This window comes from Scleropages formosus, chromosome 15, assembly GCF_900964775.1.
Source record: "Scleropages formosus chromosome 15, fSclFor1.1, whole genome shotgun sequence".
NCBI lineage: Eukaryota > Metazoa > Chordata > Actinopteri > Osteoglossiformes > Osteoglossidae > Scleropages > Scleropages formosus.
The window spans coordinates 1,376,674-1,389,720 of NC_041820.1; the positions used below are offsets into that span (position 1 = coordinate 1,376,674).

Below are 13,047 nucleotides of genomic sequence, written 5' to 3' on the forward strand. Positions count from 1 at the left end.
ACTACAGACCCACTACAGAGCAGGCCCTGGCCAAACCCGCTGCGCCACTGCACCCCCCCCCCACCTCTACTTTCAGCCAAAGGCAAATATTCAATATAAAAAGCAGACAGGGACAGAGTCAGATTTTCCCAGTGAGCCCACTCAGGTATCTAATATGGTATCCCGTGTTTCCATGAGGCTGGAACCCACAGCAGCCAGAAGACCAATTTCACACCGTCTTCCGACAATGGTCCACAGCCAAAGAAGCTCGTGCTGTGCTGCATCCATTCAAAAAGAATGTCAACAGTTGGAACAGGAAGTCACCTGGAGGGAAGTGACCAAGTAATTCCAGCAAAGCATTGACAGCCATGAAGAGGTTCCTCTCCGTTACAGTGATGCGTTTTGTCCTTGTCAAACATTTTTGTCACCAATGACATTTCAAATAACGAGGGGAGGAAGTCAAGCCTGACCAGCAGGAAATGAGCAGGGAGCGAATTACTGACAGGGGAGAAAAAGAAAAAAAAAAAACACTAAAAACAGAAATGGTAATCCATTTTGGCCATATTCCGTAGCACTAATTACACAAAGTACAGCCAATCAGTGCCAAATCAGGAATGCAGAGTGGAGACATCTGAAATCATGGGAGTTTTACACTCTTTACACACATCAGCCAGTGTCAGTATGCTCATGAGTCACCAGTGCACCAATCCTCAGCCAATACTTGACCTCTGACCCCAGATGATTCTCCACAGCAATGAAGTGCAATCCACACTGAACGCGAGTACTGAAGGGATTCAGATTTAATGTGAATACAGTGTCATACATATTTATTACATTTCAAAGGAACCTTATTAAAAAAGCCACATGCCTGCTGTAAAGTGTGTCAAGTAAACTTTAAAGTAGTTTCAAAAAGCATATTATTTCTCTCTCCATACATAAATATACTGTATAAGTAAACAGAGGCCAGTATGTGTGATACCTATCGATGTGGTGCTTGGGCAAATGCCAATGTGGGTGCAACTGCTACGGGATGGCCTGTTCTGAGGTCGTGTGAGTGGCCAATCACACTTTTACGACACCAAACGAGAAACGTGTCGTTCCCGCTGCGCGGTCAGTTGTGAGAAGTTCCACTTATTTCTCTCAAACACAAGACGTTGAAATGAATGAGGGCCACTCTCCTGTAACACTAACACAGCTGTAACAAAGGAAAACCATGACAGGATGATATAAGACAGCATCATCTCAAGTTTTAGAGGAATTAAGTATATTTGTCAGATTAAAATACATGAAATTAAAAAAAAAAACCCCTGACCACTAACCCCAGAGAAGAGTATAAAACAAAAATAAATTAAAAAAGATTCAGAAATTCGCTCCCTGTATCCGGTAATACTGGCCTCATTGGCAGGCTGACATACTTGTCCCCTTGATGTTCACATGAGGCCGAGCACAGTGTGCAGGGTCCAAAGCCTGCTGACCATGCCCAGATTACCACCACAACCACATGTGGCCACTCCCCTTTTCCCTTAAAGGCGTAGTCCTCTCCCTTGTCAGGTCACAGGATACAAAACAATGCAGACAGGAAGCAGAAGGAGGTACAACGCAGGGTGAAGTCAGTGCAAGGGAGGGGACATGACAGGAGAACGAGACGTCAGGTTCTTCTACAGAAAACGGATGTGGAGAGACAAGCTTTGAGACGCAGCCGTTGAGGGACATTCGGGATGAGGGACACTCCCTGAGCAGGAGGGTGGATGGCTCTGAAAGATAAGAAGGTAAGGTGGCTGCGTCGATGTTCCTCACACTCTGTCGCTCAGCACACTCATGACTCAGTGCTCAGAGTTCCCCAAGGTTTGTCTCATTAACATGTGGCTATCTAACAAGCTCAAGGCTCTGCAATTAAACTGAGGGACAGCTGGGGAATTTCCACTGCGTTTATTTTTCCCAACTCCCGTGCCCTAATGGTAGAAATAGCTTAAACATTTACACAAATTATTTTTATTTTACTGTACTCTGTACTCAAATCAAAGCCAGTTTATCACACTTAGTTTCAAAATGTGTTTACCATTAACAGGGGTCATTTTACCTGAATAATGTGCCTGTGTTGGATACCGTTGGGTGCGAGGCTGAATCAGTTGTCCGAATGACGGTGGCTCCAGGGTCGTCCCCCACTGCCCCGGCCCTCCATTCGCCCCGGTTGCCCACGCCACAGTTCCGGTTTGGAGGCGGTCTTCCTGCCTGTCGTCTCCGTCCTGGACACCCAGTTGGAGGAACTCGGCTCTGCCGGAGCCTGCTTCCTCCACGAGTGCAAGGGGGAGGCCCCCATGTCGTCCACTGCCTAAAGATGACAGCAACAAAAGGAACAACTCATGATACTGCAGACAGTCTACAATTTGTTTGTCCAGAGACAACAACTACTGTACTACCACAAAACCTAGTAATTACACTACAGCACCCTAAAAGAGCAGGCAGCGTCTTAGAGCCTGTAGACCAGGAGCGTCCAACATGCAGCGGTTGCTTCACATATTGTGGCCAGCAAGATGATATGTAAATTAATATACACTATACCTAGCATAAATACTATAAACTGCGTTGCATACTATAATTATAGACACACACAAACACAGCACTCCCAAATACAATAATTTTTTACTTTACACATTTAAGATTCAGTACATCACATGCAGGCCTCTAACCTGTTTTGCAGTAATGATTATGACCTTTTGGCCAAACTAAGACTGGACACCCTGGTGTAAACCAAAATTAGCCCCTCTCCTGCCCCTTTAAAAGGAGATCTTGATACCAAAACACAATGAAGCATTTCCACAGCAGCCACAGATAACAGTCCGGTGCTCGCATCATACAAACCACCCGTCTGTAATTCTACTCTTTAAAAGGCTACTAATTAGTGACAACGCTCAGGAATTCTACCCTAAATACCACCACCATCTGCTCTTAATTGCCCCTAATGGGAGCAGGTCTCTGGGGCAGATAGGAGGGCCGTTACGGGAAAGAGCGTGCCAAAAGAGGCAGGCACAAGCTGGCAATTCCCATCTCTCTGCGGGCATGGACAAGGGGAGAGCGCGAGAAAAGTGCCTTTTCTGTTTCTGAAAAGAGTTCATCTGCCCCCATATACCAGGAAGTGCAGACATCACCCAGAGAAATGAACCTGTGAGCTCACACCCTTCAATTTTACATTTATTTATCAGACACTTTTCTCCAAAGCGACTTCCAATGAACTCTATGTAGCGTTATCAGCCCACACACCTTATTCACCGCAATGACTTACACTGCTAGATACACTACTTACACTGGGTCACTCATCCATACATCAGTGGAACACACACAAACTGTCAATCACGCACTATGGGTTAACCTGAACAGCATTTCTTTGGACTGTGGGAGGAAACCAGAGCACCCAGAGGAAACCCAGACAGACAAGGAAAACATGCGATTTCCACACAGACTGAGCGGGAATCGAACCCCTGTCCTCTTGCACCACCTAAGCACTGAGAGACAGCAGCGTCACTCGCCGTGCCACCATGCTGCCCAAGAAAGCATTTCATTGGATTTTGTGAGCTGTGATAAGGCAAACTTCTAGGCAAAAGTCAGTTTCCATCCCAGCAGAACTCACACCATCTTCATCACAGTCCAGGAAGGATTACAGCACATTTTACAAATTAAAAAGTACTGTTCCCAGAGTGTTACCCAAAATAAATACTAATTTCACCAAACATTCATGCGGTATGACTATTAGGACATGGAGAAATTCATTCAGCTGTTTCATGTCCCCTGAGGACGAGAAGAGAAAACGCCAACACCGGAGCGAGGGGTGGAAAAACGCCTATTGCAATATGGCTTTGTTCTCGTTTTGTGAAAACAGCCGATGACTGAGTGCTGCAAGCTGCCAGCATTTCCCCTCCAACTATTTTGACTGCTGGCTATTTTTAGAAGCTAATGGTTTCAAATGGGAAATTATCGCTAGCCACATCGGCAGTGGAGCCTCGTAGCGGCAGGGAGGCAAAAACCGCTGTCCCTGCACTCTATCCTGCTGCAGAGGCTCCACCCCCTCCCAAAATAATGTGCAGCACAAACATGCTATCTAACGCTTCAGGAAAGCAAAAATGTCCAGGCGGCCACTGTACTGGCTGCCTCTGCCCCCCCATCCCTTGTTTGTATTCATTATGATTTATCTCACACCCATGTTTGTCTGCGCTAAACATTTGCAGTTGACCACATGCAATCTTATCGCAGCATTGTGCTAACCCACAGCCTCCCCATCATGCTCCGCAGCATTGCACCATTTCTCCACTCCGCTGCTGGAACAAGACACCAAGGCACAGCAACAGAAGGCTTCTGGATGAACAGTCTATTGCAAAAGGACATGTTCACTTAATTTTCATTGCAGGAGGCCAATATTACTTTACTCAGCATCTTACTAAAAGCACTACATCTGAATTAAGATAGTAATTGTGCTTTGTGGTAATAAGGGATTTTTTGAGGTACAAAAAAAGTCCTAATTTTGTTCCAGAGTGCCAATGTATTGTGGCATGCAGCGCCGTGGGTTTGGATGGGGCAAAGGAGGACACAGAGGCAGCCTTCATCTTGAACGTTTAATTGAACACCAGCACACACGGAAATAATGCTCTCGGTCCGAGGAACCCGTTTCCTCCCGGGCCTGCACCTCAAGCCAGCCTTCCCAGCCTGCTTAGCGCCCCCAGGCTCTCTCCATCAACACACTGGCAAACTGGTCACCCCATCACTTCCTCCAGAAGTGCCCCCAGTGGTTGCACACCCACATTTCACATTTCTCCCCATAATGCAACTATTTACATTAGATTTCCAGCCTGAAGCAGTAACGCGGGTTGTTGCATTATTCATGATGATGATTCTACTGTCCATGTAACATCAAATGTCGTCCAGTTTTGACCTTGGAAGTCTCTAGAGCCTGATAAAAAAAAAAAAAAAAATCCACAATTGTTGAGAAAGGCCCCCATGAATAAGTAAAACACTTGATCAACAATCAGCAGTCCAGAGCTCGTGGGTTCCTTTTGTCATTCATCATTCATTGATCTAGCTGGAGACCGGATCAATGGAAATGCTGCAGAGAAAATTTAAGGAAAACAAAGTTATGTGGCAGTACCTGTTTGTTCATGAATAACCAGGACCATGGTTACATTCAGTGATGTGAGCAATGCCAAGCTGGGTGATACTATCCCAGTGATGGGTTGTCCAAAGAAAGTTGAACTACAGCACCCGCTGACTGTTTGGGTCACAATCAAATAATGGAGACACAGCAAGCTCCCAAATTCCTGGAGAAAGGACATCAACCTTCTGACAGGAAGGAGGGGGTCACAAGGTGCATTTCAGCAGTTTCCCCAAGGAAGACCAAGTGAAGAGGATAAAAACACTGACAAGGACAGCATCAGAACACTTCAAACACTGAACACCTGTGCAAAAAAAAATTCAGAAATAATCCACAATGCCCCCCTCATCCAGTCCTGGCCAGGGCAAGGTGACATTGTTGGCTAATCCCTGTGCCACATGTTAGCTCAGGAATAAACCTCCACAGGCTTCTCTTTCATACTTGAGTGAAAATGTTTCACATTTAACCAAAGCAACAGCTCAAGGAGGTGAGCCTCAGAAGAACCCCCTCCAGGACCAACATTTTTAGTTACTCCAGGAATAGTACACCGGCTTGGCAACACACAACACAGAAGCTGCAGCCCCAAAGAACATGAACAGGCAAGATTTTTCCCTTTCTGAGGTTTTTACAGTGTCTTTTCATTTTCACTTTCCCCCCTCCCTTTTTTCCTGCTTGCTCAGGCTCTCCTGGAATTGTGTTCCTGGAATTACAGTTCCCAGAATGCAACTTATAGACTCAAGTCACATCTCAGGGTATTTTGAGCATTTACTTTTTAAAAATGCTGAGTGAAATGTCAGAGTCAGTGCTATTTTTTCTGCACATATTTTTCCCTTCAATTAACGATGGGTCATTAAAGTGCAGCTGAGGTGCTCCAACCTCCAAGCTGTATCATGTAATCCTTTACTTGGAAAGTACATGTAGATTTAAAAAAAACTGCATTTAAGAATTTTTGCAAAGAAGATTACACACACTCTGACAGTGACATGGAGATTTAAAATCTATCCCCTTCCCCACACAGAACCGCTCTTTACTCAGACAAGCTGCCCTACATGAACAGTAAGGAGTAATCAGCCCCCATGTGCAAATACATACAAAGTGTAATAAGAGTACAGAACAAATGAAACAACCAGATATACTTTAATTTTCTGTGAAAGAAAAAGAACCAAAATCCAAAGGCTCTAGATCCTAATGCCAGGATTTTACCTAATCTGAAGGATAGTAATGACCAAGGAATCGGGCAGATGAGGCTCTCCACAGCAGATTCAGCATTGTCACACACGAGAGCCTATCAGTCCATGTGCTGCAACATGCACAAGTGCTATGATTCTGAACCCCTCTGCAATACAGGTAGTTAGGAAGCATTGTGAGTATATGAGACCCATTTGGAGGTACAATAAAAAGGTCTGCTTTCAGGTATATTAGCTAGGAGAAGGTATGAAGTGCCATTGATTATGGAAAAATCAAACACTACTTTGTTGATTTCTGTTTGCCCTTTGGCTCATTGGTACAGGTCCATTCCATCACACTTTTAAAACTTAGTTATAAATAATTTATCACAGGTTATTAGTAGTTGGTGGTAAAGCCAAAACCACTCTGGGTTTTTTTTTTTTTTTTTTTTTTTTAAATAAAATGTAAATGTAAAGCACAGGCCACTCCTGGTGGTAAAGGCTTCAGTTCTAAGGTGGAATTCTACACCAGTCTAAGCTAGTTAGGAATGCCCCCATTAGTTAACACATTCAAAGGTAAGTTAGTTTTTCTCCATACGCTTTGTCACACTGTCTGATGTGGCCTATATTTCCATCATTACATATAGTAATCAAGCATTTTTTCTTCCCTTTTCCAACTTGCTCAGGTCCCAACACAACTAGGTTGAAACCTGGAATCTGTCTGCAGTGCTTCACCAGACAACTAGCTGATGGCTCCAGAATCTATTCACAAATTCCATTGAAAATGTTTCATAACTGAATAATGTTGGCATGATCAAGAGGGTGGGCAGCAAGTTGGAACTAAACATCCAGAATTTACTTTTCTGGTGCCATCCATGGGAGATTAGTTTCTTCATATCCTCCTGTCTTCCAACTTTTCAAACACTTTTGCTGTTACTACTACAACATATAGGTTGGGCTGTTTTTTCCACTCAATCCAATATTAAGAGCTCTAACATAGCATGCTGGGAAGGGTGTTTCAATAGTGACTTCTCCCGTCTGTGCCGACACTGCTTCCCAATAAGCTTCTTGTCACTCAACAACTGACTGACTTCTAACCAAGTGATTGGTCCAAACCATCATAACCAAGTTCTCCACGCATCCTCTTTAACAGACTAGCTACCTATGGTTAACTTTCAAAGTCAAGTAACTTTTGAAAAACTCCATAATCCATAACAACTCCATAAATTCCTACCACTGTGCACTATGAAGATGAAGGGTTTAAACCTAAAATTGGGGAAGGTTTTTTTTTTTTTTTTTTTTTTAAACTGATCATACTTTGGGTTATGCAGATGCTTTGAGGGACTTGGGATGATGTACTTACCGGGGATTGTGCCCTGTTCCATGGCTGGAGTTCTTGTGCACTAACAGGTTCATGTGCAACAACCTTTTTGAGGTCTTCAGTGGGAGACAGTGAGCTCCGGCTACGGCGAACTGGCTCAGGGGGCTCCCTGGAGGTCACACTACTGATCCTGCGCATATACTCCTCAGCAGGACTTGGCCTGCTTGACCGTGTGACTACTGCAGCAGTGGCTGCTGGCAGCTCTTCTGCATCAAGTATGGTGGTGGCCCGATATGCCCTCCATGTAGTGGCAGACTCTGCCTCATCTTCCGAGCCATCCAGCCTGGTGCTCCGGCCACTCTCATCCACTGACGCTGCTACCTTGTTCCTCCATGTGCTCCTCACAGTCACACTCCTTGTCTCTGGCAGGCAGTCATCCCGAGACCCATGGTGGCTCCTCCAGCCTATGACTGTAGAATGGCTGCTGTTCTCAAAGCTGGACTCTGTGTCATTGCTGACATCTGCCACTGTTGTCATCTCAGGTGACTTTATGGCAAAGCTGCTCTGTGAAAGTTGTCTCTCCACACAGGCTGGCTCCTCTGCATCATTTGCATCCAAGGCAGGCCGGAGGGTGATTTCACTCTTGGGAATGGAGATCTCGTAAGGGATAGAGACGCTGCCGTGATGCTCGCTGGAGGTGATGACAATGTTACTAGTTGAAGTGTGCCTCTCCTTCAGTGGCTCACTTGACACACTGCTGCTACGGCTGCTAGTCCTGGAGGAGCTGGGGTCACTGGGATAGATGGTGATGCTGCTGGTTACCTTGCTGGTCACGATGGGCTTAGTAGAGATCTTTGGCTTCCCATTGGGTGGCAAGGGCTCCACTCCACCTCCCGAAATCATAACCTCCTTTCTGTCAATTTCCACAATAGCTGGCTTAATCACTGCCTTTGATCTTAGTGCTTCTCGTGGGCTACAAACCCTCCGAATCTCTATGCCAGATGGTGTGTGGGTGGGCTCTTGGGAGCTGTTTTCAGCAACCAGGGGTTTTATTTGCTCTTCTTCAAAGGAGCTCCTTGTTGAGGAGCCCCCAGAGTGCGAGTCCTGAAGACGCATATATCTAGAGTACTTTGGGACAGTCGTCCTGCCACTTGCAGTCACATCTGGCATTGATTCCAGTTCTCCCACAGAACGCCTTGACCCTGTTGATTCAGTTTCTGAAGCAGAAGAGTGACCCTCTGAGCCCTGGTCACAAGGCAACAAGGGTGACACACGAGACCGGTAGGCTGTATATGACCCATTAGCCTTAGAGAGACTTGACATGACCAGAGGACCTTGTGATTGATCCAAGAGCTCATTATCTTTTTCAAGCAGTGATGCATTGGTGGCCTTGTTTGAGTTGTCCACCAAAGCATCCAAATTGCTTGGTTCGGGATCACTGCTGGTATTCTTTGTGGGTTTCTCAACTCGGCTCTTCTTGTCAGTCTCACTGGATTTCACTGAAGACTTCCAGGACTTCTGATCATTTGCAGCTGGGGGGTACCGACTGAGGACTGACGGTTTCTTATTTTCTCCTATGGAAGTACCACCAGAAGTAACGCTGCCAGGTGTTCTCTCTTCTCCCATCTTGCCTTTTTCCTTCAATCCCACATCAGCTGCAGTGGAAGGATTCATTTTCAACCCTCTCCTGCTCTTACTGTGTGCTGGACTAAGGGGCCTTCTTGTGGACTTTGGTGAGCTCTCCTCCAAATCCTTATTCTTCACCTTAGTCTCTCTCCCCTGCTGTGGGGAAACTTCTCTGGTTTTGCATCTGGAAGTTGATGACTCTGCAGCAATCCCCCTGTGCCTGGGCTTCTCCTGCCTGAAACCTCCCCGCACATTGATCTCCTCATTTTCCGCTTTCCCATTCTCAAGTACCCTGCCCTCAGTGGTGGCACTATTGCCAGTGTCCATGCAGAGCTGAATTTTTAACTGTTCCACCTGATCATTCAGAGCCCTACTACGGTTCCTCTCCCGTTGGAACTTCTGCAGAAGATCCTCATGTTTTGACTCTGTTTTCTTAAGGTCCTCCTCCACTAGTTCTAGCTGCTTCAGGCGATTTTTTAGCCTTTCAATCTCCTGCGACAAATCTTTAAGTTTGTTATCCTCCTGGCCATCAGATCTGTTCTTTTCATTCTCAGATTTATTTCTCAAGCCAACATCATCTGAGATTTTTAATAAGTCAAAGCTCTTTTTTCTGGGGCCAAGTTTGCTGGTCAGGCCTGGTGATAGGTCATCCTCAATGCGGGGATCACCAGTTTCAGTGGGTCGTTCTTGCAGATTGGAAGCATTTCTGCTCTGGTCAGCAGAGTTGATGTGGTTGTTTCTCTCGAGTTTCTCAGTCAGCTCGAAGATGAGCTTCTCATCCTCCCTCTGCTTCTCTAGCAACCTTTTTCTTTCACTGACAAAGTTCTGAGTAAGCAACTTGAGCTTCTCCAGCTCTGTAGCAAGTGCCTGCTCTGTCTTGTCAAGCCGACACTCTGATGAGTCAACCTCCTTCATTCGAACCTTAAGTCCCTCCAACTCAGAAGAGAGTTTCTTGGTAAGGTTCTTTTCCTCATTGAGGCTGAGACACAGCTGAGTGCAGTCTGATTTGCACTTGCTGAAAGCTTCCTCCAGCTTTTCTAGTTCTGTCATGCGCTTCTGCAGTCTCTCTATTTCTTTCTTGAGGTCTTTGGTGAGAGTCTCCTCCTGCTCCAGTTTCTCACGCACCAGTCGGCACAGGTCCTCAGCTTTACGTACCTCTTCATCCTTCCCCTCAATTTTCAGCACTCTCTTACGGAGCACATCTACATCATTCAGTAGGGGCGAGTTGCTGCCCTCCGCCTGGATGATCTTGTCCTGCACGTCCAACAGCTCATCCTCAGATTTCTGGAGCTTGCTGGCTGCCTCTTCCAGCTCATCCAAACGCCGGCTGAGGCTTTGGAGCTTGTGCCGCAAATGCCGATTTGTTGTATCTTTGTAATCCGTCATGGTTCTTATTTATTTAATAAAATCTAACAACCCTCTGAGAGTTCCACATTTGTATGCAAGAGCTATGCTTGCATGTCCTGTTGTGTTTTTACAGTTCTTTATTTCAGAGGAAGGACAGCTAGATCTACTGTATGTCTGTTCCTTTTTTGGTCACTTACTGCCTCGCCAAATCGACTCGTTCTGTTGCCAAAGTGCGTAGCACTGGATTTTCTTACAGTTTCTGGTAAACATGGGGAATGATCACCTGAAACAAACAGATATGTAAACATTAGCACTGAAAAATAAGCGCTGGTTACATTTTAAATGACATGTTTACACATTTAAAACATCTGTGTATTATTTAGTTATACAGTTACAAGCTCTGCCTCCCAGAAGCTCTATTAGGTTCAAGCCCATCTTTGGTTTTTAATTAAAGTCAATCTCATACCACTGGCTGGCTTATATTACTGTCACCACTTCTTGTACAGTGGCTGTTGTACAGTTCTCTCACAAAACTTGATAAACAGAGACAAGCTGTTAGACCCACTTCAAAAAGACCACAAATTTTTTTTTCTACCGCCCACTGGTGCAATATATAGCCTAGTTGGCTACGCATGAAAAATATACTGTTATAAAGACCTCAAGCAAGAAAAAAAGAAGCAAAGTGACTAGGTGCTGTGCTAAATTTGGACTTGCATTTACAGTATTTTACTGCTGCATCCCTCAAATCACAACTGGGGTATCTCAACCTACTCCTACTACTATATTGTACAGAATTACAACCGAACATGCACACTGACATGCGCAAAATTTGACAATTCACTTCAGTATGATTTTAAACATTTCAAATAAAAACAGATTTGTTACCTTTCTCCCTTGCCACCAGTGACATTCCAACCCATTTTGTGCTGACTGCAGCACATGTCAATGACACCTACCATATAGCTGTTGTCACGGTAACAGCAACATCATATACTGTGTAGCTGCTGTTCTTTAAATGACTTGCACTGGCGGAAACCACACCAGTCACCGGTCCATTGGTTTCCAAGGTACGCTATCCTAATATTCACCTCCCAGTCTATTCGGCCTCACTGCCAAGTAGATTGCATCTGGACCACTACAGCCTACTCCTTGTTTCAGTGCTTTAGACCTGCCCCTACTCTACCACATGACAAAGGGTATATAAAACATCCCACTGGGTGATAAAGCCAAAAGGTCCCTCCATAAACAAGTCTTTTATGGAAAATGATGTGAAAGAAGCAGAGAGAGGAGGCTGGTTGTTGAGATCTAATTTTCTTTAGTTGCTGAGAGGCTGCCTCCATTGATTCACAAGCAGCATTAGCATGAAAAAGTGCTGCTTTCAGCAGGTTACCAGTGGACACATGGTTTGGGTTCTGTCAGTGTCTCCATGTGATGACACACTTAATATTTCCTCTTCTCTCTGCCACTTGGAAGAAAAGCAAAAGGAAGCAGACATCACTTAGACCTAGCACTGGACCCTCTACACCAATGAAGGTCTCTTGGGTCTGTAATAATAGGCTGCCAAATGTCACTCCTCCTCCTCCGTGGTCATCCACCATTCCCAAGTACAAGAAAACCACCCATAACAAAACCTCAACGACACGTTCAGAGACAATAACCTATCCATGGACTTGCCTCTCCACAACCCTCCCAAAGTGGCACTCAACACAGAAATGCATTCATTATGGCAATGAGAGTAGATCTCTACATTTAAGGGTCTTTTGGCAGGTGGGAAAGGGAGCTACTGAAACTGGACACAATAATATAGATAGCACTTCTGCTTCTGGCCATGTAGCAAAGAGAATTCCTAAGCAATTTAAGCACCCCAATGATGTGGGTCCTCCCACTGCTGGTCATACAGTCAGCTCCAACCACCAAGGCACCCTAGCTCCAAAAACATACACTGACTTTGCCAGCAGAGGCATCCAAACCCAACATAAGCATGCAATGCAACTTTGGCACAGCTGGCTTCATGCCACAGCAGTTATGACCATACCTACCCTATGTGGCAATTGGTACAACAAGGACCACAAATCCTCCCAAGTAACAAAAAGTTTTTGTCAACACTTGTATCACATTCATGATGAAAACAAGGGAGACCATTAAAGGGGTCAACAATCTGAATATTGCAAAGGGACAAAGGGTATCCCCACACATTTAGCCAACTCTTTTCTCCTAAGAAACTTACAATGTTAAGCTACTTACAATTATTTACTCATTTATACAGCTGGGTAGTTTTACTGGACCAACTTAGGACAAGTACCATCCCCAAGGGTACTACAGCTGGAGGTGGGATTTGACCTTCAGGGCCAAAGGCAGCAGCTCTAACCACTGCGTACCAACCACCATGTCAAATAGGTACCTTTTGCCATTTCAGCTGGGGTCTTAGTGGAGAAGTATTTTTGTACACTTTTGGGATGGTTCATGCT

General features: G+C 45.1%; 1 protein-coding gene across 6 annotated transcripts in view; it reads right to left on the minus strand.

The window, feature by feature from the left end:
• Nucleotides 1-10: 10 nt before the first annotated feature.
• Nucleotides 11-13,047, minus strand: part of luzp1 (leucine zipper protein 1) — a 34,369-nt gene continuing 21,332 nt past the window's right edge. For all 6 annotated transcript variants that reach the window (XM_018732034.2, XM_018732025.2, XM_018732002.2 and 3 more), the window contains 3 exons: nucleotides 7,649-10,862; nucleotides 2,060-2,311; nucleotides 11-1,733 (listed from right to left, as the gene is read on the minus strand). In XM_018732034.2, coding sequence (XP_018587550.2) covers nucleotides 2,105-2,311; nucleotides 7,649-10,618 — 3,177 coding nt within the window. In that variant the 5' untranslated portion in view covers nucleotides 10,619-10,862 and the 3' untranslated portion in view covers nucleotides 11-1,733; nucleotides 2,060-2,104. The remainder of the gene's footprint in view (nucleotides 1,734-2,059; nucleotides 2,312-7,648; nucleotides 10,863-13,047) is intronic.